Source organism: Chiloscyllium plagiosum, unplaced genomic scaffold, assembly GCF_037043375.1.
Source record: "Chiloscyllium plagiosum isolate Xiang-an unplaced genomic scaffold, Cpla_swu_hap1 HiC_scaffold_2, whole genome shotgun sequence".
Lineage (NCBI taxonomy): Eukaryota > Metazoa > Chordata > Chondrichthyes > Orectolobiformes > Hemiscylliidae > Chiloscyllium > Chiloscyllium plagiosum.
The window spans coordinates 15254077-15278506 of NW_028270140.1; the positions used below are offsets into that span (position 1 = coordinate 15254077).

General features: G+C 41.3%; 1 protein-coding gene across 4 annotated transcripts in view; it reads left to right on the forward strand.

Annotated features, from left to right (window-relative positions):
* The window catches only part of mfhas1 (multifunctional ROCO family signaling regulator 1), an 88239-nt gene that overhangs the window by 50458 nt on the left and 13351 nt on the right, over positions 1-24430 (forward strand). Inside the window, exon 3 of one of the 4 annotated variants that reach the window (XR_006315991.2) lies at positions 23873-23993. Coding sequence is in view for 1 of the 4 variants with exons in the window: in XM_043719916.2 (XP_043575851.2) it covers positions 23873-23995 (123 nt within the window). In the remaining 3 variants the exon portion in view is untranslated. Of the gene's footprint in view, positions 1-23872; positions 24097-24430 lie in introns of those variants that run through there. The other 3 variants (XR_015759559.1, XR_006315986.2, XM_043719916.2) reach the window with 3 other exon arrangements.

A 24430-nucleotide genomic window follows, 5' to 3' on the forward strand; every position in this document is an offset into this window, starting at 1 on the left:
GAGTATTGTTATGTCACAAAATGACTGCTGTATGCTCAAGAGAAATTCTTACTAAGAGGAAAGATTGATCTTACAATAAATTTTCATTATAACAATCAAGAAACATTTTAATTGTTTATAACATTAGACAAGGCATGCTTTCAAACTACACAATCACAAAAAGTCTGGAGATTTTACAGAACCGTGAAAGGATTTAAAAGGAATGTTCCTGTTGGTCCCAAGAAAAAGGTACTCTTAACCAACAAATGGAGAATCATTTTAGGAGCCTTGGAGAGATGTCTCTGGCACCACCTATCGCCCCTGAAGTTTCAGAGATCCAAATCTGAAAACATGGAATACCTTACTGAGATTGTATTATAGACCCCCTAATAGTCAGCGGTAAATGGAGAAACAAATTTGTGAGGAGATCTCAATTATCTGTAAGAATAATAGGGTGGTTATGGTAGGGGATTTTAACTTTCCAGACATAGACTGGGACTGCCATAGTGTTGAAGGTTTAGGTGGAGAGGAATTGGTTAAGAATGTACAAGAAAATTTTCTGGTTCAATATGTGGCTGTACCTACTAGAGAAGGTGCAAAACTCGACCTACTCTTGGGAAATGAGGCAGGGCAGGTGACTGAGGTGTCAGTGGGGGAACACTTTGGGGCCAGTGACTATAATTCTATTATTTTAAAATAGTGATGGAAAAGGATAGACGAAATCTAAAAGTTGAAGTTCTAAATTGGAGGAAGGCTAATTTTGACAGTATTAGGTAAGAACTTTCAAAAGTTGATTGGGGACAGATGTTCGCAGGTAAAGGGATAGCTGGAAAATAGGAAGCCTTCAGAAATGAGATAACGAGAGTGCAGAGACAGTATATTCCTATTAGGGTGAAAGGAAAGGCTGGTAAGTGTAGGGAATGCTGGATGACTAAAGAAATTGAGGTTTTAGTTAAGAAAAAAAGAATAACATGTTAGGTATAGACAGAATAGATCGAGTGAATCCTTAAACAAGAGGCAATGCATGTATACTTGAGGGAAATCAGGAGGTCAAAAAGGTGACATGAAATAGCTTTGGCAAATAGAGTTAAGGTGAATCCAAAGGGTTTTTACAAATACATTAAGGACAAAAGGGTAACTAGGGAGAGAATAGGGCCCTTCAAAGATCAGCAAGGTGGCCTTTGTGTGGAGCTGCAGGAGATAGGGGAGATACTAAATGAGTATTTTGCATCAGTGTTTACTGTGGAAAAGGACATGGCAGATATAGAATGTAGGGAAATAGATGGTGACATATTAAAAAATGTCCATATTACAGAAGAGGTAGTGCTGGATGTCTTGAAACATCCCCAGGAACTGATCAGGTGTATCCTTGAACTCTGTGGGAAGCTAGGGAAGTGATTGCTGGGCCCCTTGCTGATATATTAGAAGGGTGGTAAGGACAAGCCAGGGAAGTACACACCAGTGAGCCTGACGGTGGTGGTGGGAAAGTTGTTGGAGGGAATCCTAAGGGACAGGATGTACATGTATTTGGAAAGGCAAGGACTGATTAGGATAGTCAACATAACATGGCTTTGTGCGTGGGAAATCATGTCTCACAAACTTGATAAGAGTTTTTTGAAGAAGTAACAAAGAGGCTTGATGAGGGCAGAGCGGTAGATGTGATCTATATGGACTTCAGTAAGGCATTTGACAAGGTTCCCCATCGGAGGCTGGTTTAGCAAAGTTAAATCTCACTGACTACAGGGAGAACTAGCCATTTGGATACAGAACTGGCTCAACGGTAGAAGACAGAGGGTGGTGGTGGAGGGTTATTTTTCAGACTGGAGGCCTGTGACCAGTGGAGTGCCACAAGGATCGGTGCTGGGTCTACTACTTTTCATCATTTTTATATAAATGATTTGGATGTGAGCATAAGAGCTTTAGTTAGTAAGTTTGCAGATGACGCCAAAATCGGAGATATAATGGAAAGTGAAGAAGGTTACCTCCGATTATAACAGGATCTTGATCAGATGGGCCGATGGGCTGAGAAGTGGCAGATGGAGTTTAATTCAGATAAATGTGAGGTGCTGCATTTTGGGAAAGCAAATCTGAACAGGACTTATACACTTAAAGGTAAGGTCCTAGGGAGTGTTGCTGAACAAAGAGACCTTGGAGTGCAGGTTCATAGCTCCTTGAAAGTGGAGTCGCAGGTAGATAGGATAATGAAGAAGGCATTTGGTATGCTTTCCTTTATTGGTCAGAGTGTTGAGTACAGGAGTTAGGAGGTCATGTGGCTGTACAGGACATTGATTAGGCCACTGTTGGAATATTGCATTCAGTTCTGGTCTCCTTCCCGTCGGAAGGATGTTGTGAAACTTGAAAGGGTTCAGAAAAGATTTACAAGGATGGTGCCAGGGTTGGAGGATTTGAGCTATAGGGAGAGGTTGAATAGGCTAGAGCTGTTTTCCCTGGAGTGTTGGAGGCTGAGGGGTGACCTTATAAAGGTTTATAAAATCATGAGGGGCATGGATAGAGTAAATAGACAAGGTCTTTTCCCTGGGTTGGGGGAGTCCAGAACTAGAGGGCATAGGTTTAGGGTGAGAGGGGAAAGATATAAAAGAGACCTAAGGGGCAACGTTTTCACGCAGATGATGGTACGTGTATGGAATAACTGAGGAAGTGGTGGAGGCTAATACAATTGCAACTTTTCAAAGGCATCTGGAAGGGTATATGAATAGGAAGGGTTTAGTGTGATATGGGCCGGGTGCTGGGACTAATTTGGGTTGGGATAACTGGTTGGCATGGACGAGTTGGACCAAATGGTCTGTTTCTGTGCTGTATTTTTCTACGCCTCTATGACTCTATATATTTTGAAAGAGTCAGAACTGTTAGTGCTATGACTGGACTAATAGCAGGAACCAGTGTGTGAAGGAACAAGTTAGATATGATTTTCATCAAAGCTGAATAAGGAACAGCTTCTTTGTAGAATTGACAAATACTTTTATTTGTTCATGGGATGTGGACATCCCTACCTATTCCAGCATTTACTGCCCTGGAGAAGGTGAGAATCAGCTGTCTCCTTGATCTCCTACAGAGAAAGGCATCCCAGCAACCATAGTGAAATCGCAATACATTATTAAGTCAGGTTCGTGAGTGGCTTGGAGGCGAACCTGGAGATAAATGTGTCCTAGTCCTTCGAGGTGATAGAGATTGTGGGTTTTGCATGGTGCTGTTAGAATTGTAGAATCTCTACAATGTGGAAACAGGCCATTTGGCCATCAAGTCCACACAGACCCTACAAAGAGCATCCCACCCAGACCCACCTGCATTCCCTACACCTGCATTTTACATGGCTAATTCACATCCCTGGACACTATGGGCAATTTCCCATGGCTGATCCACCTAACCTGCACATTTTTGGACAGTAGGAGGAAACCCATGCAGACACAGGGATCATGTGCAAAGTCCACACAGAGAGTTTCCCAAGAGTAGAATCAAAACCAGATCCCTGGCACTGTGAGGAAGCAGTGCTAACCACTGAGCCACCATGCCACCCCTGTTGGAAGAGCCATGGTGAGTTCCTGTAGTAGTACATGCTGCTGCTACAATACAGGGAATGAATGTTGAAGATGGTGTGTCAGTCAAGCAGGATGCTTTCGTCTGGTTGCTCCTTGAGTGGTTGGAGCTGAACTCATATAGACTCATTCCAGCACTCCTGAAGTTAAAACATATTTTAGCTATTCAACTGTTAGTTGCACTAAGTTAACTTTAATTTTGTTCTTGTCTGATGTAGCCACAGGGTTTATATGGCAGGTCTAACAACCACAGCCATCTTCCTTTTTTGCTTGGTATGCTTTCAAACTGCAGAAAGTTTTCCTCTTGACTCCAATGTACTCCAGTTTTGCTTGGGCTTTTGATGCCAAGCTCAATCAAGTGCTACCTTGATGTCAAGGATGTCACTTGCACCTTGGTGCTAGAGTCTTTGCTCATGTTTGAACTTCAGCTGTAATGATGTCAGAAGTAAGTGAAACTGAAGTTGAGGATAATGAACAGATTATTCGTTTGCAGTTGACAGTAACCCCTTTTTTAAAATCCATTTTGACATGCCCAAGGATGGTGACGCTGTCAGGCTGTTGTTTGACTAGTCTGTGAGACACCTCTTCCAATTTTGGCACAAGCCCCAAATGTTTGCAGGGTCGACACTAAGGCCGAGAGTTTTCTTGAGAGGATGCCAGTTTTCCATTAGGTAGGTCACGATAAAAAGTTTGGCAAAAGACCTACTCTGTGAGACCCTAACATTTCGGCATCTTACCAGGTCACTTCTCAGATAAAGCTGTCTGAAATAGATCCAGTGGTAATGGTGGAAGGGCAACATGCTTCAGTCTTTACTGTAGCAACCTGGAAACTAATAACACAGCATGTTATTGGAGTGCAGCTTTGCATAGAGAGGCAAAGGCCTAGATGTTTGTGAAATGCAAAAAATCACAGGTAACCAATTTGCACTACTTTAAAAGTATTTAATAGCATTTCAAATGACAGCATTTATCTGATCAGAATGAAGGAAGCTTTTGTTGTTTACGGTCTTATTTTGTCCTCTATTTCTGTCTCAACACCACTCTACACATGTACAACATCCCTGCCTCCTATTCTAATATTTAAGCCTATGGGGAAAATCTGTCAGTCAATGACCCAACTATAAGAGCCAGCAAAACTTCCACAAGCATAGCTGGGATTAACCAGGACACTGAATCAAGAGGTTTCCTCGTGTATAATGTTGTGGGTGTGCCAGTGTTGGACTGGGTGGATAAAGTTTAAAAATCAAACAATACCATGTTATCGCCCAGGTTTATTTGGAGGTACTAGTTTTTGGAGTGCTGCTCCTTCATCAGATATAATGTCACAGCAACATTTGCAGTTGGAATAACTGCAGTACAAACAGGACAGGCCCATTCTCTTGCTGCTGTAAGATGTGGGAAATGTGGTTTCTTTATCCTAATTTTAGTCCACAATTTGTTGAAGTGGGGGGAGTTGCTTTAATTTTTACTCTGATAACTCTTTGAAAAGATGAAGACCGTATCTGTGAATGGAGCGTGTCTCTCAATCTTGAGCCTTGTAACCGAAGTGGTTAATGGAGGCCAAGTATGTTTTGGATTTTTTAAAAACAAAGAACTGGCTGAGTCTTGTCTCTGAGTTGGCAATTTTATTTTGAGTTGGTTATCTAATGATTTATAGAAATGTTTTGATCCACTTCAAAAGTTTGATTTCTTGTAATGGCAATATTAATTTGTCATCACATGAGCTAGTACTTGAACATTCTTCTTTTCTCCAAGTACACAGAAGGAGAGTGTTCCTTTAAAATGTGAAACATTTCAGTTTTGACACAAGAAACTTTAAATTAATGGCTTAGTTATGGTTAGGAAGAGTAGTTGCTGTGTTTGAGAAGTTATCTAACTGAGGCCTTCCAGTTCATAAAGAGTCTTGATTAAATAAGCAATAAATGCTGTTTTTACCATTCACTGAGATGGTAATGAAAAGGAATACATTTTAAGATAATCAGAACAAGATTAAAGGGAAGGTCTGAAAATTTTTTTTATATATAGAATGGCTAGACTGGTATTCTCTGCCTCAAAATATTGCTGAAATAGTCAATAAATCTACTTAAATTGTGTGGTTTGAAAAAGTATAATATTAAACAGAACTGGAATGCGCAGGATACTGGACTCCGACTTGGTAGAAAATTAAATTGTGTGGGTTTAATCACGAAAGTATGATTAAACTAGGAGGAACGTTAAGGAGTAAGATAGGGAGTGATATTAGAGTAAGCAGGACAGAAAAAGATAAGCGATGAATGATTATTTTAATAAATCTGTTTAGATGTGTTATAACACATCTCTGGAGTCATCACTGTGCCACACGATCCTTAAGAATGAAGAGTAAAGTGTGATTAATCAAAGTTATGTACTATGGAGCTAAATTGAAAAGCAAGGTTTAGCAAGTAATAATTTCAGGACAGTTGAGTCATGATCAAATTGGTAAAGAGACAAATGGATTAGGGAAGTCAACATCTGGCAATAGAAGTGGTTTCAGAAAGAGGAGTTCTAGATCATGGAATATTGGTACCAGTACTAGGACTGAAAGGAGCTCAATGGTTGGAGTGGGTTGCATTTGAATGGGCTGGGACTAAGATCATGGTAGATATCTAGGACTGTAATAAAGTGTTGACTGTTGTTTAGGCGGGAGCTGCTAAAAATGACAAAACTGTCTGGTAAAGAGAGCAAAGGACAAACTAAAGGGATAAGGGTAATTCTAATGGCTAGATGTCAAAAAAGTCATAGATGGTAAATGACCAACCCACATAGGAATGAATGAAATGTACAGAAGTGTTCATAATATTCAAAGCAAAATGGATAAACTATAGAAGGGTCTGGATATAGTTGGAATGACTGGAGTTTGGCTATATAGAAAAGAAATTGGCTACTAATTATTGCCATAATAGCACATTTAACAAGGAATGTTATTTAACTAGTTAAATATAACTTGGTGCTGGAGATGCAGAACTGTATGGATTAATGATTCGGAGATGCCGGTGTTGGACTGGGGTGTACAAAGTTAAAAATCACACAACACCAGGTTATAGTCCAACAGGTTTAATTGGAAGCACACTAGCTTTCGGAGTGATGTCACCTGATGAAGGAGCAATCAGGTGTATAAAAAGGCCAAAGAAAGAAGAATCACTGGATCATATATTGGGTAATGGACCAGAACAGGTTAAATTTAAGAGCAGGAGGGTATGTTGGTCGTAGTGACTCTGCAATGTAAGGGTCCAAGACACTGGTAGGACAACTTTAACATTATAGATTAGAAAAAAAGAACGTTATGAGGAAATAAGGCTGAAATTAAAGCTAAACTAAGATATTTTTAAAAACAAGGTAGAGTGGGAATCATTAAAAGGGCAATCAATAAAGTTTAAGAGAAACAAATCTGAGAATTGTTATAGCATTGAAGGAGGCTGGGTCTGTGCTGTCTCTCAAACAGTAATGCACTTCAGATGAGTTTTAAAAATTTGAATGCAGTTGTGATAGAAAGAAAGAAAATAGCTTCTCAAAATAGCAGATTCAAAATATAATAAAGAATAATTTTTCAGCATTTCAAAGGCTGGTTCATGCTTAACTGACCTAATAAAATTATTTTAAAAGGTGACGTGAAGAACAGAGAAGGCTAATGCAGTAGATGTAACCTTCCTGGATTCATAAAAAATTGTATTTTTTAAGTTGCATCTTGATAGGCCTATTATAAAAGTTAGAGTATGCGGAGTTAGGGAATGTGAACAAGGCATTGAATGGATCGAAAATTAGCTTAACAGCAGAAAGCCGAGAGAAGAGGTGCAATGTTGTTAAATAGGTTGGAGGAAGATAGAAAATGGTCCTCCCCAAGAATCAGTGCTTCATAATTAAGATTAATAATCTGGATTTGGGAACAAATGACATGGTATCAAGATGGGCAGAAGGTATCAAGTTGGGAGGCATAGTTAACACTAAGGAAAGATGTAACATAATGCAAGTAGACATTAGAACTTTACAGACTGGGAATTTAAATAGCAAGCGAACTTTAATGTAGACAAAATGTGGAATTATGCACTTTGATAAGCTAGATATATTTCAGTGACACACATCTTGGAAAAAACTGAATAGAGTAAAAGGATTTAGTTACATGTGAACAAATCATTAAAAACAGCTTTTCTTGTCAGCACAGGCATTAAAAATACAAACCTGAGATTTATTTCTCAAGCAATAAGATTTAAACATGCTAAAGTTATGTTGAACTTGTATAGGATATTGGTCAAGTCACACTTAGAAATTCTACATATGATTCTGGTTTCTGTACCAATGGAATTTAAAAAGTGTCTGAATAGGTACATGAATAGGAAGGTTTTAGAGGGATGTGGGCCAAGTGCTGGCAAATGGGACTAGATTAGGTTAGGATATCTGGCCGGCATGGCTGAATTGGACCAAAGGGTCTGTTTCTGTGCTGTACATCTCTATGACTATAAGCACATGGAAGTACAAGAGAAAATGCAAAAACACTCTTAGAGACAGTACCAGAATCGGGAGATTCCACCTATTGAGAACAGATGAACAGGTCGAAGATTTCTTTAGAAAACAATGTACTTAGAAACGATCCAATGAAAGTCTTTTAAAATTATGAATGGGTTGGACAGGGTAGGAGTGGGAGACTGTAAAGTTAAGGGCAAGCATAAAATAGTAAATCTGATGGGAATAAAATGAGAAAGTCTTCACACTGAAAGTGATTAGAATGTGGAACTTGTTCCCACAGGAAATGGTTGAGAGGTATAACTTAAATGTCTTAAAACAAACCTAACAATGAAATATTGAGCCTGGCATTTGTTGAGAGATGAATATCGCCTGGACACGATGCAACTGCCCCTACCCTTCAAAATAACACCAGTGGATCTTTTATGTTCATCAGAGACAGCAGGCTGGTTTATGACCACCTGTAGAGTGTGACCCTTCTGAGAATGCAACATTCCCTCAATACAGTAGTGAAATGTCAATTTGGGTTATATCCCCTCTTTTCTGAAGTGGGAATTGAGTCCACGATCCTCTGAATCTGAAGAGTTCCACAGTGAGCTGGGTTAATTTGATAGACTGTCATCTGAATGACCTCAAGATGAAGGCTGTGTACGATCAGGCAGTGCGAATACTAGAAGAACTATTGATTTGATAATGCTATTTGATTGAAGCAATTGCATGCTTTGGGTCAAAATAGATGATAAGCAGGATGGAGCACTCCCTGATTATTGAATAACTCCATCTTTCAGTCGTGATTCAAATCATGATGACTCGCAATGTGTTTTGGCTGAGGCTTAGAGCCAGGAAATCAAGCTTTCTGGCTGTGAAGCATGCATTTCCCAGCAGGATTACCCTGCAGGGTGAGCTGGCATCAGTGCAGCAGAGGCTAATCTGAAATGATGGCTCATTCCTGATTGTAGGGTCTGGATGCTGCCTATAGGAGATCCAAAGGAACAGGAAATTATACCTGAGGGTCCCCATGGTTCTTCAGAAAACCAGTTGAGTATTCTTCTGCACAAACACAAAACTGCTCCCTCTGCGCTATCTCATTTAAAACTTGTCAATGTCGTTATAGTTGGATTGAATTGTATCTTCAAGAACTGGTGATCCTTTAAGATCGTGACTCCCTTTACATGGCCCTTCTGATCGTAAAAGGTGCAGTGTTAACATTCGCAAAGTTCAACAAATTTGGAAAGACATAGAGAGTAGAGATTAAAAAAAAAAATTCAGCTGGGTTATGCATGTTTGGACCAAGACTGTAAATAGTTCAAGCATTAGGTGGTCCTGTTGCAACCAAAACAGCATCAATGAGCAATTAATGCTGAGCAAGTGCCACTTGATAGCTCTCTTGACCATCCCTTCAGTTTTGAGAGTGCAACACAACAGTGCTTTCATCACGAAGACTGTATTGAAGTAAAATTCAAGATATCTTTCTCATGGTAGAGGTTACTGAACTACAGTAGACTAGGACAAACACTTGTCTATGATTGTGTTTCAAACCAAACCTGTTCCATAATTTTACTGACAAGTGAACGTAGACTGATGGGGTGGTTCGGATTTGGTCTGGTATTTTCTGTGAATAGGGTACAACTTGGTAATTTTTCACTCTGTGTATGCCAGTGTTGTAGCTGTACTGGAACAGCTTGACTTTGGGTGCAGCAAGTTCTGGAACAGACAAGTTCAGCACTATTGTTGTGCCCTTTGTTGTATCCAGTACAGTTGGCTGTTTTTCTATCATGTGGAATGGATGAAAGTGTCTAAAGATTGGTGAACATCCTAGGAAGCTGAAGTTAGTTTCGGATGCTTCAATCTTTCGCACTGATCTGATGTGTAGTGTTCCCCCATTATTGAAGATGGAGAGATTTGTGGTGCTTTCTCCTTAAGTGACTGGCCATGGCTGGAAGGTTGAGCTTTGATTTGTTCTGTTAGTTGTAGGATTGATTTGTGCTGTCTCTCTGCTGCTTTCTCCTTTTGGCAAGCAATTAATGTTGTTTTTCAGTTTCACCAGGTTTACGCCTCATGTTTAGTTGTCCTTGGGATACAGATGCTGGTCTTCAAATGCTGAAACGAGCTGTGGAAATAACTACCAAAGATCATTGAGTGTTATGGACAAATAAAAGGCCATTCTACCTGTGATAGTTCTTTGAAAGAGTCTGTCCAAAAACAAAGAGAGATGGGATTCACATTGTGAATGTATTTGCAAAAAGACAAGTTGCATTTTTAGAACATAGAACATAGAAGAATACAGCGCAGTACAGGCCCTTTGGCCCTCGATGTTGCGCTGATCCAAGCCCACCTAACCTATACTAACCCACTATCCTCCATATACCTATCCAATGCCCGCTTAAATGCCCATAAAGAGGGAGAGTCCACCACTGCTACTGGCAGGGCATTCCATGAACTTACGACTCGCCTTTTATAGTGCCTTTTGTGACATCCAAGTATATAGAAGTGCTTCACAGCCAATTATTTGTCAAGTATAATAGAAAACTGAAGTAGCCAAATTGCAAAGACCCGCAAACAACAATAAGATAAATAAGCAGTGGTATTGGTTGAGTGATACGTCTTGGCTAGGATATCAAATATTACAACAGGATCTTCCATGCCCCCTCGATACAGCAGACAAGCATTGTACATTCATACGGTATAAAGGTAGGAGAAATCTTGTTTCCCACAAAATACCATCCAAGCATTTCCCCTATGCTCACTGACGTAGACTGACTCCCAGTCCAGTGACACCTTCAATTTGAAACCAGTATTCAAACCTCTACCGCTTCACATCTCTCTCTTAGCTGTCTCTCAGTCCTTCAACATTCCAAGATTTTAACATTTCTCCAGTTCTAGCTTTTCATTGCCTTACATTTGGCAATACTGTTTTGAGCTGCCTATTTTGTAAGCTGTGGAGTTGCTGCTACTGATAACTGGGTAAATTTGTAGCTGAATCGAAGCTCAGTCATACTGTGGGATTCGCAATGAATTTACGGTGTTCCATTAACCAGCATTGTTGCAATTTTATTAGATTAGATTTAGCAACACGAAGTCAATAAAAGCTGCAACAGATCATTGCAGTCAGACAAATCATTCACATCGAATTTAGACTGAACAAGTTCCAGCTTGTTTGGATTATGCTTCATTCCAGCTAATGTGCTGGCAGCTTGTTAATAAATAGAAGATCAAAAAAGCTTTTTGTGTGGCACTTAGGTTTTCTAGAGTCTTGAGTTTAAAATGTAGATTGAAATTTGTAACCAAGCTTGTGAAGTCTCCTTAGAGCAATGATGAACAGACCATCAACACTGCAGTGTCTACTCAATGCATTAAGATTTCATTCTCCAGTCTCCAGAGAGTAGGGTTTGAAACACTGCTTTATGCTTCATGGTCTGCTGTAATTTGAACAATGGTCCACTCGCAAGTCCTGTAATTGAGTAATGTTTTTCTCTGAATCCTTATTTTGAAGTGAGGAATGGAGAGCTAGAGCAATGATGTTTTGCGCACTTTCTGTGTAATGTGGTAATGCCTATTATTATAGAATTCGTACAGTGCAGAAAGAGATCATTGAGACTTGGCCCATTCAGTCTGATTTGACCCTTTAGTCATGGAACCCAATTTTTATGAAATCATTTGGAAGATCGTAAGGCATAGAAGCAAAAGTAGGCCATTTTGCCTGTTCTGCCATTCAATGAAATCAAGGCTCATCCAACAATCCTCAATTTCACTTCCCTTCCTTTTCCACATGACTCTTGATTCCCTTACTGATTAAAATCTATCTCAGATTAAAGTCTAGCTCAGCTTTGAATGTACTTAATTGCCCAACTTCGACAGTCCTCTGCTACAAAGAATTCCACAGATTTACTAACTCGAGAGAAGCAATTCCTCCCAATCATTGCCCTAACTGGGTAGCCTCTTACTGAGATTATAGTTTCTGATCCTCTACACTTCCATAAAGGGAATCAACCTCTCTGCATTTACGCTCTCAAATCCCATAAGATTCTTGAGTGTTTTATTAAGGTCTTGCGTCATTCTTCCAAATACCAGTGTCTATAAGTCCAATCTAGTCAAACTCCTCATAAGAAAAGTCTCTCCATACTTGGCATCAACCAAGTGGGCCTTCTCTAGATGGCCTCCAATGCCAGTACACCTTTCCTTAGATAAGAGGAACCAAACTGTTCAAGGTATTCTAGGTATGGTCTAATGGTGCCTTGTGTGGTTTAATAAATTGTTCCCTAATTTTATACTCCATTCCCTTCCCTTGTGAAATAATGGCCAACATGCCATTTGCCTTCCCTATTACTTTTGAACTTGTATGCCAGCCTTTTATGTGACGTATGCATAAGGACTCTCAAATTCCTCTGTGCTTCAGCTTTCTGCAGTCTTTCTTTGTTTGAATAACATTCAGATCCTCTATTCTTGCTGCCAAAGTGTATAAGCTTACATTTCCCACTTTATAACTGTTGACTGCCTCCATTTTTCAAGACAAAGGTCCAGTTCCTCTTGCAGCAAGGCTGGTACTCACAACTGATTGGGTGTCGTCCCCTGCTGCAGCATGCTGTGAGCTGTAGTTTGTGTAGAACTTTTTCAGTAGGTGTTCTGTCACCTTGCATTATGAACAATACACCAATGTGAGATGAATATGGAGTTAATGTTACCAGGATGTATCCTACTGGGAAAACTGCCAGCTGGGAACCCAGATTGGAATGGTACTGTTCAGCTGTGGGGTTCATGTTGCCAGTTCTGGTTTTGCCTATTCCTGCAGGTTTTGTCACATGATCTCCCACCGTAAACTACCCAAGCCTCAAACTTCAGGTATTCAAGATGTTAATTCATTTTGACAGCAGTTGTTAAACATGCAGATCTGTTTTTCATAGGAAAGAGACTTCAGGAGATTGAAGTCAACTTCCTGCTCTGAGTGTTTGTGATTGACTGTTAATGGGTTGCTGTGCTAAATCTTTCTTTGATCTTCTCCGAGGATTTAGGAGCTCTGACTGTGGGGATTCACCTCTGCACCCCATTTGAAAGGCAGCTGCAATGTTTTCTATCATTGGTTGGCTTAACTATGGCCTTCTGGAGCTCCTTTTAAAAAAAACTGTCCCAAGTGCTTGATGCATTTTTGGCTTTTTAAGAAAACTCACCAGTCAGAGACACAATTGGTAAACTGTAACTAAATCCACTCTGAAGCTTGCAACTAACATAATGCATATGCATTACATGTTAGCCTGTCAGACAGGTCTGCACTAGGGATTCAGCAAATACATACTTGCAGTAACAGCAGCAACTCAAACCGCACTAACTGACTGCTATACCTGATGAAGGAGCAGCGCTCCGAAAGCTACTACTTCCACATAAACCTGTTGGACTATAACCAGGTGTTCTGTGATATTTAACTTTGTCCACCCCAGTCCAACACCAGCACCTCCACATCACAACTGACTGCTGGTCACATGCTGCTTTACATTGGGTTCCTTGATGATGTGTACCTCATTGGCAAATTCTGTTAGTGATGTTACAGCAGTGCATATCGACTCAGAAATAAATTACAGGAATATTTTTTGTTCACTGGTGTTGCATTTAAGGAAGGTTTTGCACAGTCAATGATTATTTGCGAGCAGTGGAAATGGCCAATGGCACAAGTACAGTGCAAGAAGCATACACGGTGTGCATATTTACTCCTGGTGACCACTGCACGAGCAAACACTGGCATCGCAGTGATTGAAAAGGTGCATAAAGTATTGTGCGGATAAGTGAATTTATGAAAATGCTCCATTCAGATGGAGCAAATTAATAGTTACCAAGGCTTCATTTGAGAGCAACCTTTTCTTAACAATGGCTGGATTGTACTTTTGAGTCGTAATAGTCTCGATTTGCCAGCTTTGTTCGTATACAATATCCTTTAGGTAGCTGTCAGGATAAGCTTGTAGCTCACCTTAGATCCAGTAATGAGATACTAGATCTTTGAGTTCTGTCGCTTACATCTAGAAGTGATAATAACCTACTTGAACTCAATGATACTAACTTCAATAGTACTAATTTTAAAGAATATTCAAATGGGAGAAATTATTGATATTACTAAATACAAGTTTGGTCTCTCGCCTACATTCAAGGATTCTAGCAACATTGTTCATCTGTAGTACCAGCAAAGGCAACTGCTCCTGGTGGCGCTACCAGTACTTCAGCGCTGCTGATCTCTGGCTCACCGCTGTTGGTGGTGGGGGCATTTTCTTCATGTCAGCAAGTGCAATGACAAATTTTGCCTCAATGAACTGGGAGATCTGGCAGCACAATGCTTTCATGGAGCTCCTTAAAATGGCCATTGTCTGCAGTTCTCCACTGCTATTATTAAACTTTGCCTGATGAAAAGCACACTGGCCCTGTAATTAAAATAATATTGCAATGTTTATGCTCACAAACAAGTATCTTGTTGAAAGCAAAGGATCTCTTATTCTATGACAGCATTGCATAAGAATTAATCAGCCAACCGTTAGTATGTCAAATGTCCACATTTTGCACTTTGGTAGTTGAAACAGATTAGCTTAATTGTTCCTCTGATGAGACCTTGTTGATATAAGAACTGTCACAGCACTTTTTCATATTCCATGAATTGTTTCAGTCTTTCTTCATCATCTAAATCAGAAGCAATGTCTTTCTCATAACTCTAGTCATGTAATAAATACATTAGTAAATGGGTGGAAGGCTGAGGCAACAGGGCTCAGCTGTAGCCAACTGGTAACATCTCACTTGAGTCAGAAGTTTCTGGGATCCAGCTCCAATCTTGAGACATGAGCTCATTGTCTCAGCTGACCTCAGTTGAAGGAAACTATTGCAGGAAAAATCCCCATGTCGTCTTTAAATCGTAACATTCACCTCAGAGGTTAGATGGATTCTCCGTTAATGGCCCATCAGAAAGCTGGCACCTCCAACAGTCCAACAATTCCTCAGTACTGCACTCCAATGTCAACCTGAATAATGTACTCCAGTTTCTAGGCGGTCCTGATATCAATGTTATATAGTTGCTAATTCCAGGTTTAGTGATTGATTATTTGAGTGCTGATTCCTTTAACAGACTGCAATGTAGTTACCTTGTGGATTTGGAAAAATGTCAGGTCTCAGCCAGTTAGAACTTGCCCAATCTGCATGTGTAAAAAAGCATGTTTGTTGACCCAGATCAATGTTGGTAAATCAGATATGTTAAAAGCTTTTATGCACTGAATACCCTAGTTCCTAGCTCTCTCTTTGTCGATGTGGGAATATGATATGCTGTCTGGAACACACCCATTATTAAAGAAAAATTTACTTTAAAAGCTGTCATCATTATGGAATGAGCTATGGTTTGTAATGTGCCTTGTCTTATGGGGATACAGGAAGTTGTTGTCGCTTCCCTTAGATAATTGACCTGACAACATCTTTCTAATAGCCATTTGGAAAAATTCCATATTTGAGTAATTGTCTTTGGCCTGATTACTGCATGAGGTAGGTATGTCAGTGATGACTGTCTTTGCTTGGTGCAGGGATCAGACTTCTCTATAGTCCTAAGCAGGTCATTGCAGTTTCCGGTACAAAGGAAGCCCAGTGAAGGATATTTCGAGATATAATCCTAGCTAACTTTTAGCCCTCTTGTATTAGAATTGCAGTTTGTTCATTCCCAATCACACTGTGACACTTGCCTTTTAAATTGGAAGACTGAGTGTTCTAGTCCCAACCTAGACATAGGCTGATAATAATAACCATGGCAGAGTTAAGGTATTGGCTTTATAAGAATTGAGAAAACATTGGCATAAGTTGGGATTATGTTATTTCCTCCGGGACAGTGATAGATATTGACTTTGCTGTGTTGAGAAATTGCTGCATAACCGCAAATGCTTTCTTTCAGCTGTGACATTAAATAAATCAAGGCTCCTTCTGGTCTCTCGTAAGTCCCAGGGTACTATTTGAAGTTTTCTTGGTATCTGCAATAGCTGCACAGTAGTCCTGTCACCAAGTCACCTTTTATTTATATGTGCACAGTGCAGGGCTGTGACCAGCCAGCTCAGAGCCAGTCCCTAGAATGCAGAGACTGTATCTCTCTGTATCTCCTGTTTTCTTTCTTGTAACTAAAATAACTCCACACAGGCCGGTATCCCGTCACTAAGTCACCCTTCGTTTACAAATGGAGAACCCTTGATGCTGAACCAGCTCCCTCAGAGCTGAATGTTCTATTTATTTCTATTTATTTATTTTTCCCTCTCCTGTTTTTCTTTTTTATCTTTTTTAATTTTTTTTTCGCCCATACCCCCACACTACCACCTAATTGCAGTAGTGCTTATTTTTTCCTCCAGCTCCCATGTGTGTGCGCAGGTGTGAGACGTCGTGAAAGACACAATTTGCACGAATCTATATTCAATTTCCACCACCAGGAAGAAAAAAAACACCCAAGTGGCCAGTGACAAGCAATGCCCCTCCCATCAAAGGGCAATGCTGCGTGATCAAACAACGTCCTGTTTTTTTTTTCTTTGTGAAATAACTCCACAGAAGCAAATATCCTATCACCAAGTCTCCCTTTATTTATACATGAAATGTCCTTGACACTGATCCTGCTCCCTCTGATATTCCTGTTTAGTTTTTTCTTTTTTATTAATTACCCTCCTATTACCACCTAACTGTGGTAGTGCTTATTTTTTTCCCCAGCACCCATGGTGTGTGTGTGCAGGTGTGAGAAACCGTGAAAGACACAAGGTGCACGAATCTTTATTCATATTTCCACCACCAGGAAGAAAGGAAACACCCGAGTGGCCAGTGACAAGCAGTGCCCTTCACGTCAAAGGACAATGCTGTGTGATCAAACAGTGAAGGGGAGGGCAGGGATTAAATCAAAATAGAGTTGGAGGGGGAAATAATGCACTCCACTCCCTGCGGCTTCCACCTCTCCCTTAACAGCTCCAGGGTGTCGGTGGACACCGCGTGCTCTTTTTCCAGAGACACCCGGGCCCTAACGACCCCCTCCATGGCCCGCTGTCTGGACCTATTTATGGCCAGTTTGGCCAGGCCCAGGAGCAGACCCACAAGGAGGTCTTCAGACCTGCCCTCCCTCCTCCGTACCGGGTGCCTGAAGATCAGGAGTGTGGGACTGAAGTGCAATCAAAAGCAGAGGAGGTGGATAGAAAACTGGCTAACCGGTCGAAGTCAGAGAATGGTGGTAGATGGTAAATATTCAGCCTGGAGCCCAGTTACAAGTGGAGTTCCGCAGGGATCAGTTCTGGGTCCTCTGCTGTTTGTAATTTTTCTTAATGACTTGGATGAGGGAGTCGAAGGGTGGGTCAGTAAATTTGCAGATGATATGAAGATTGTGGATAGTTGTGGATAGTGAGGAGTGCTGTTGTCGGCTGCAAAGGGACTTAGATATGATGCAGAGTTGGGCTGAGGAGTGGCAGATAGAGTTCAACCCTGCCAAGTTTGAGGTTGTCCATTTTGGAAAGACAAATAAGAATGCGGAATACAGGGTTAACGGTAGGGTTCTTAGTGAGGTGGAGGAACAGAGGGATCTTGGGGTCTATGTTCATAGATCTTTGAAAGTTGCCACTCAGGTAGATAGAGCTTGTAAGAAGGCCTATGGTGTATTAGCGTTCATTAGCAGAGGGATTGAATTCCAGAGTCGTGAAGTGATGTTGCAACTGTACAGGACTTTGGTTAGGCCACATTTGGAGTACTGTGTGCAGTTCTGGTCGCCTCACTTTAGGAAAGATGTGGAAGCTTTGGAGAGGGTGCAGAGAAGATTTACCAGGATGTTGCCTGGAATGGAGAATAGGTCGTACGAGGATAGGTTGAGAGTGCTAGGCCTTTTCTCATTGGAACGGCGAAGGATGAGGGGTGACTTGATAGAGGTTTATAAGATGATCAGAGGAATAGATAGAGTAGACAGTCAGAAACTTTTTCCCCGGGTACAACAGAGTGTTACAAGGGGACATAAATTTAAGGTGAAGGGTGGAAGGTATAGGGGAGATGTCAGGGGTGGGTTCTTTACCCAGAGAGTGGTGGGGGCATGGAATGCGCTGCCTGTGGGAGTGGTAGAGTCAGAATCTTTGGTGACCTTTAAGCGGCAATTGGATAGGTACATGGATGGGTGCTTAAGCTAGGACAAATGTTCGGCACAACATCGTGGGCCGAAGGGCCTGTTCTGTGCTGTATTGTTCTATGTTCTATCTATGGTTTTTGAGAAAATCAAAAAGGGAGTGCGAACGCCCACACCCAATGTATACATGGTCCACAGCACCACAGAACAAGCAGTTGGGCTGGGAGTCCGTGAACCACCGCAATCTGCAGTTGCAGGGGACCACTGCGTGCAGCACCCTCCACCCCAGATCCCCGAGAGAAATGTCCTGTTTATTTTTTCCTTTTTTTTCTTACCCCCACACTACCACCTAACTGCGGTAGTGCTTATTTTTTCCCTAGCACCCATGTGTGTGTGCAGGTGTGAGACACAAGGTGTACGAATCTTTATTCAAATTTCCACCATCAGGAAGAAAGGAAACACCCAAGTGGCCAGTGACAAGCAGTGCCCTTCACAAAAGGCAATGCTGTGTGATCAAACAATGAAGGGGAGGGCAGGGATTAAATAAAAATAAAATTGGAGGGGGAAATAATGCACTCCACTCCCTGCGGCGCTCACCTCTCTCTGAACAACTCGAGGGTGTTGGTGGAGACCGCATGCTCCTTCTCCAAGGATTCCCGGGCTCTAATGTAACCACGGAAGAGGGGCAGGCAGTCGGCCCTAATGACCCCCTCCACGGCCTGCTGCCTGGACCTGTTAACGTCCTGTATTTTTGTTTAACCCCCACACTACCGCCTAACTGCGGTAGTGCTTATTTTTTCCCCAGCACCCATATTGTGTGTGTGCAGATGTGAGACACAGTGAGAGACACAAGGTGTACGAGTCTTTATTCGATTTCCACCACCAGGAAGAAAGGAACCACCCGAGTGGCCAGTGACAAGCAGTGCCCTTCACATCAAAGGGCAGTAATGTCCTTTTTTTTTTGTTTTTGGTCCAGCTTCCTCAAGAGCCAGCTCTCAGAGTGACCCAAACCTCTGACATTCCTGTTTATTTATTTTTTTCTTTTTTTTTGTGCTTATATTTTCCCCAGCACCCATGTTGTGTGTGGGTAGGTGTAAGACATAGTGAGAGACACAAGGTGCACGAATCTTTATTCAGTTTCTGCCACCAGGAAGAAAGGATACACCCAAGTGGCCAGTGACAAGCAGTGCTCTTCACATCAAAGGGCAATAACGTCCTGTTTTTTTTCTTTTTTTTTATTTAACCCCTACACTCTCGCCTAACTGCAGTAGTGCTTATTTTTCCCCAACGCCCATGGTGTGTGTGTGCAGGTGTGAGACACAGTGAGAGACACAAGGTGCACGAATCTTTATTCAATTTCCACCACCAGGAAGATAGGAAAACACCCGAGTGGCCAGTGACAAGCAGTGCCCCTCACAAAAGGGCAATGCAATGCCCTGTTTTTTTTTTTTTTTCGTTTTTTTTTATTTCTCTTAACCCCAACATCCTGTTTATTTTTTTAAATTTTTTTTTCTTTTTTTTTAACCCCCCCCACACTACCACCTAAGTGCGGTAGTGCTTATTTTTTCCCCAGCACCCATGGTGTGTGTGTGCAGGTGTGAGACACAGTGAAAGACACAAAGTGCACAAATCTTTATTCAAATTCCACCACCAGGAAGATAGGAAAACACCCGGGTGGCCAGTAACAAACACTGACCTTCACATCAAGGGACAGTGCTGTGTGATCAAAACAATGAAGGGGAGGGTAGGGACTAAATAACGTCCTGTTTTTTTTTCAAGTGGCCAGTGACAAACACTGCCCTTCACCTCAAAGGGCAAGCACACCTGTTTTTTTTTTCCTTTTTTTTTTATTTTAACCCCCACACTACCACCTAAGTGCGGTAGTGCTTATTTTATCCCCAGAACCCATGGTGTTTGTGTGTGCAGGTGTGAGACACAGTGAAAGACACAAAGTGCACAAATCTTTATTCAAATTCCACCACCAGGAAGATAGGAAAACACCCGGGTGGCCAGTAACAAACACTGACCTTCACATCAAGGGACAGTGCTGTGTGATCAAAACAATGAAGGGGAGGGTAGGGACTAAATAACGTCCTGTTTTTTTTTCAAGTGGCCAGTGACAAACACTGCCCTTCACCTCAAAGGGCAAGCACACCTGTTTTTTTTTTCCTTTTTTTTTTATTTTAACCCCCACACTACCACCTAAGTGCGGTAGTGCTTATTTTATCCCCAGAACCCATGGTGTTTGTGTGTGCAGGTGTGAGACACAGTGAAAGACAAAGTGCACGAATCTTTATTCAATTTCCACCACCAGGAAGATAGGAAAACACCCGGGTGGCCAGTGACAAGCACTGCCCTTCACATCAAGGGACAGTGCTGTGTGATCAAAACAGTGAAGGGGAGGGTAGGGACTAAATCAAAATAGAATTGGAGGGAGAAATGATGCACTCCACTCCCTGCGGCGCCCACCTCTCCCTGAACAACTCCAGGGTGTTGGTCGACACCGCGTGCTCCTTCTCCAAGGACACCCGGGCTCTAACATAACCGCGGAAGAGGGGCAGGCAACGTCCTGTTTATTTTTTTTTTTTTTTACACTCACAATAGGCAAACACGCGGGTGGCGAGTGACAAACACTGCCCTTCACATCAAAGGGCAGTGCTGTGTGAATCCCTATTTATATTTTTTTTTTGTGATCAAAACAGTAAGGGGAACCATCATTTTTTTTTTTTAATATTATTATTTTTTTTAATTTAACCCCCACACTACCACCTAAGTGCGGTAGTGCTTATTTTATCCCCAGCACCCATGGTGTGTGTGTGTGCAGGTGTGAGACACAGTGAAAGACACAAAGTGCACGAATCTTTATTCAATTTCCACCACCAGGAAGATAGGAAAACACCCGGGTGGCCAGTGACAAACACTGCCCTTCACGTGAAGGGACAGTGCTGTGTGATCAAAACAGTGAAGGGGAGGGTAGGGACTAAATCAAAATAGAATTGGAGGGAGAAATGATGCACTCCACTCCCTGCGGCGCCCACCTCTCCCTGAACAACTCCAGGGTGTTGGTCAACACCGCGTGCTCCTTCTCCAAGGACACCCGGGCTCTAACATAACCGTGGAAGAGGGGCAGGCAACATCCTGTTTATTTTTTTTTTTTTCTTTTTTTTTCTTTTCTTTTTCTTTTTGTTTTAACCCCCACACTACCACCTAAGTGCGGTAGTGCTTATTTTATCCCCAGCACCCATGGTGTGTGTGTGCAGGTGTGAGACACAGTGAAAGACACAAAGTGCACCAATCTTTATTCAATTTCCACCACCAGGAAGATAGGAAAACACCCGGGTGGCCAGTGACAAGCGCTGCCCTTACATTCCTGTTTATTTATTTTTTTTTTCTTTCTTTCTTTTTTTTTTAAAGTGCACCAATCTTTATTCAATTTCCACCACCAGGAAGATAGGAAAACACCCGGGTGGCCAGTGACAAGCACTGCCCTTCACATCAAAGGGCAGTGCTGTGTGATCAAAACAGTGAAGGGGAGGGTAGGGACTAAATCAAAATAGAATTGGAGGGAGAAATGATGCACTCCACTCCCTGCGGCGCCCACCTCTCCCTGAACAACTCCAGGGTGTTGGTCAACACCGCGTGCTCCTTCTCCAAGGACACCCGGGCTCTAACATAACCGTGGAAGAGGGGCAGGCAACATCCTGTTTATATCTGTCAGCCAGAGCCGCCTGATTGGCCCAGTTTAACAACCACAATCAAGGATCTCCGTCAATGAGATCTACCTGGCCCTTGTTTCAATCACTACAGTATCCCAAACAAGATCTAGTGCTCATCATCATCACTAAAATAGATGATTTGTTTGATGGAATCTTACAGTGGAAGGTTTAGCTGCTGGATTCATTTAGTTGCTGTATTTAAAAACCTATCGCATAGGCCACAAACTGCTTTAGGCTGCCTGAGATTCAACACTTCTGTTGGGCATCAAGGGTTTTATCTTGATGCCCAATATCACATCCAGTATTCTTCATTGCAATCGATTTGCTTCTCGGCCCTTTAAAGATACCAAGGATCAATATTAAACAAACAAAGCATTGAGAGTTATGGGACCAATATATTACATCGTGATTGAATCAGACTCTTAGTAAGAAGGTTATTGCTGTTCAATTGCCCTTACATCTGTATCATTTCATTGACATTGAGTTGTTTGGAGAAACATTTGGTTCTAACCATTTAATTTGACAAAGTACTGTATTAAGATTTTGTTAGGCAAGATTACACTGAAATTTGATTGCAAATTTCTGCAATCTATCTAGAAAGGAGATCACTCTTCCTAATAAGTTAAGCTATGAAAAACATTTTATAATGAGCAAATGTCCAAATACTTAGGTAGATATCTCTTAAAACAAACAAACAAGTGGAACAATTTTACTTCTACAGTTCAAGGCGCTATCTGATTGGCCTTATCAGCAACCTTGTAAATAGTATCCAAGCCATTCATTTATTGTGGTATGGAGAGCATCAGAGCCATCCTGCAGGATAATGGTAACCCTGATTTGGATCAGCTCTCACTAGAGCTCACAAACTCATGTCTGTCTCTAAGGCTATCACCTTTAATCCTAAAAGTGCCAAGTTGGATTACCCTGGAAAGATTGGGTATTTTAAAAGTTTTGAGCAACCAGTGAAGCTAGCTATTTCATGTTACTACTGTGCAGTAGAAGCACAAGTAGTGTTCTGTCTCCCAAATGAGAAATTTGGTACAGTCAGTTCTTTTATAATGAAATAGTTGCATTCTTGTGCAACCTCACATTATAGAAAAATCATGCTTTAGAAACGGCGTCTCCAATTCGTCAATCACTTTATAACGAATTTGCATTGATGAAATGCGCATTGTAACAGAGAACGACCCTGTATAAGAATTTTAGTAACACCTCTCTCAGGATGCCTGGTGAGTGATAGATTGAGCCTAATCCTTTGACTGTTTGCAACAGGCAAGGTACTGAATTGACCCAACCAGCCTGTACTTTCAGGACTTAAAATGCAGGTGAAATGTAATTCTACAATTGGACAATCAATACTGAATAATCCCAAGTGTGCAAAGAATTATCCTGAAAACTGTCCAGAGTTGTCAGTTGGGCTCACAATGTGGTATGCTTGTGCTGACTGGAAGCTACATATATTAATACACAGGCCTCTGTTCTTTGAAGATGAAAGAGCATGTAGCCACAATGTGCTTTTTTCAACTCAAGAAGATAGCTGTCAGCCATTCAATGGTGCATTTCTAACGAAAGTAATAACAATTTAAGATGCCCTCATCTGTAAATACCCCATAAGACAGCCATTTTTCTATTCCGCACCTATGAATCAACAGTTGCTTGTTTCAGTGGAGATATTTGTAACATTCATCAATGGTGGGACGCAAGAAAGACCGCTTCCTCTGAAATAATAGAAAGAAGAATTGAATAGGATGTATAATGGTCAACCAAAGTTAGATTTGCTCATAAAGTAGGAATCACAGTCCCAATTCAGAAGTTAATTTTTTGCTGTTTTGCAGAGTAATTGACAGTTTCCTTTCCCAAGCTGGCAATGAGAGAAGTTTAGTTAAGGACAAAATGTTGTCAATCTATAGATGCTCCAGGTACTGTTCCTGCTCATCTCACAGTTGGACTGGGGATTATTTATTAATTCTGCAAGTGAATACTCTGCAAATGTGAGTTGGAGTACAATCTAAAATGAAGAATTTTAACACTACTAGTGATTGAACCTCTTTTTCTCTTCCTTTTATCAACAGGGGAGCTACTGACCCAGTCCAGACCAGAAGGAGTAACTGAGATCATCTGTCCTAAAAATGGGAGTGAGCGAGTGGATGTGGCTTTGGTCTATCCTCCGACCCCCACTGTGATCAGTCCCTGCTGTAAGTGAGCAGTGGGCCATCGGGCTAGTCTTCATCAAAAACAAAACCTTTAAAATTCTGTTCAATTATTTGGCAGGCGACAAGGTTTTGGAAAGAATAAGGTAGGGTGTGTATGCTTAAAATAACAGTTTTGTACAGTGCTCTCCCATCACCCACAAAGATGCAATGTAACAGCCCCTCCCAACTAGAGGCTAAACTAGAAACAAAATGGATTTGTATTTTTGTTTGAGTAGATCTTCCAATAACACAATCCAATGATTTGATTATTCAGATTCTAGCTACCAAACAAAATTCAAAACAAGCAAACTCAAGAAAAAGGATAACTAATAAAAGCTGGTCTGATAACTTGCAATGAAAGCATCACCAAAGCCAAGGTGGCATGTGGCTCAGTACTGGCCTCACAGCGCCAGGGACCTGGGTTCAATTCCAACTTTG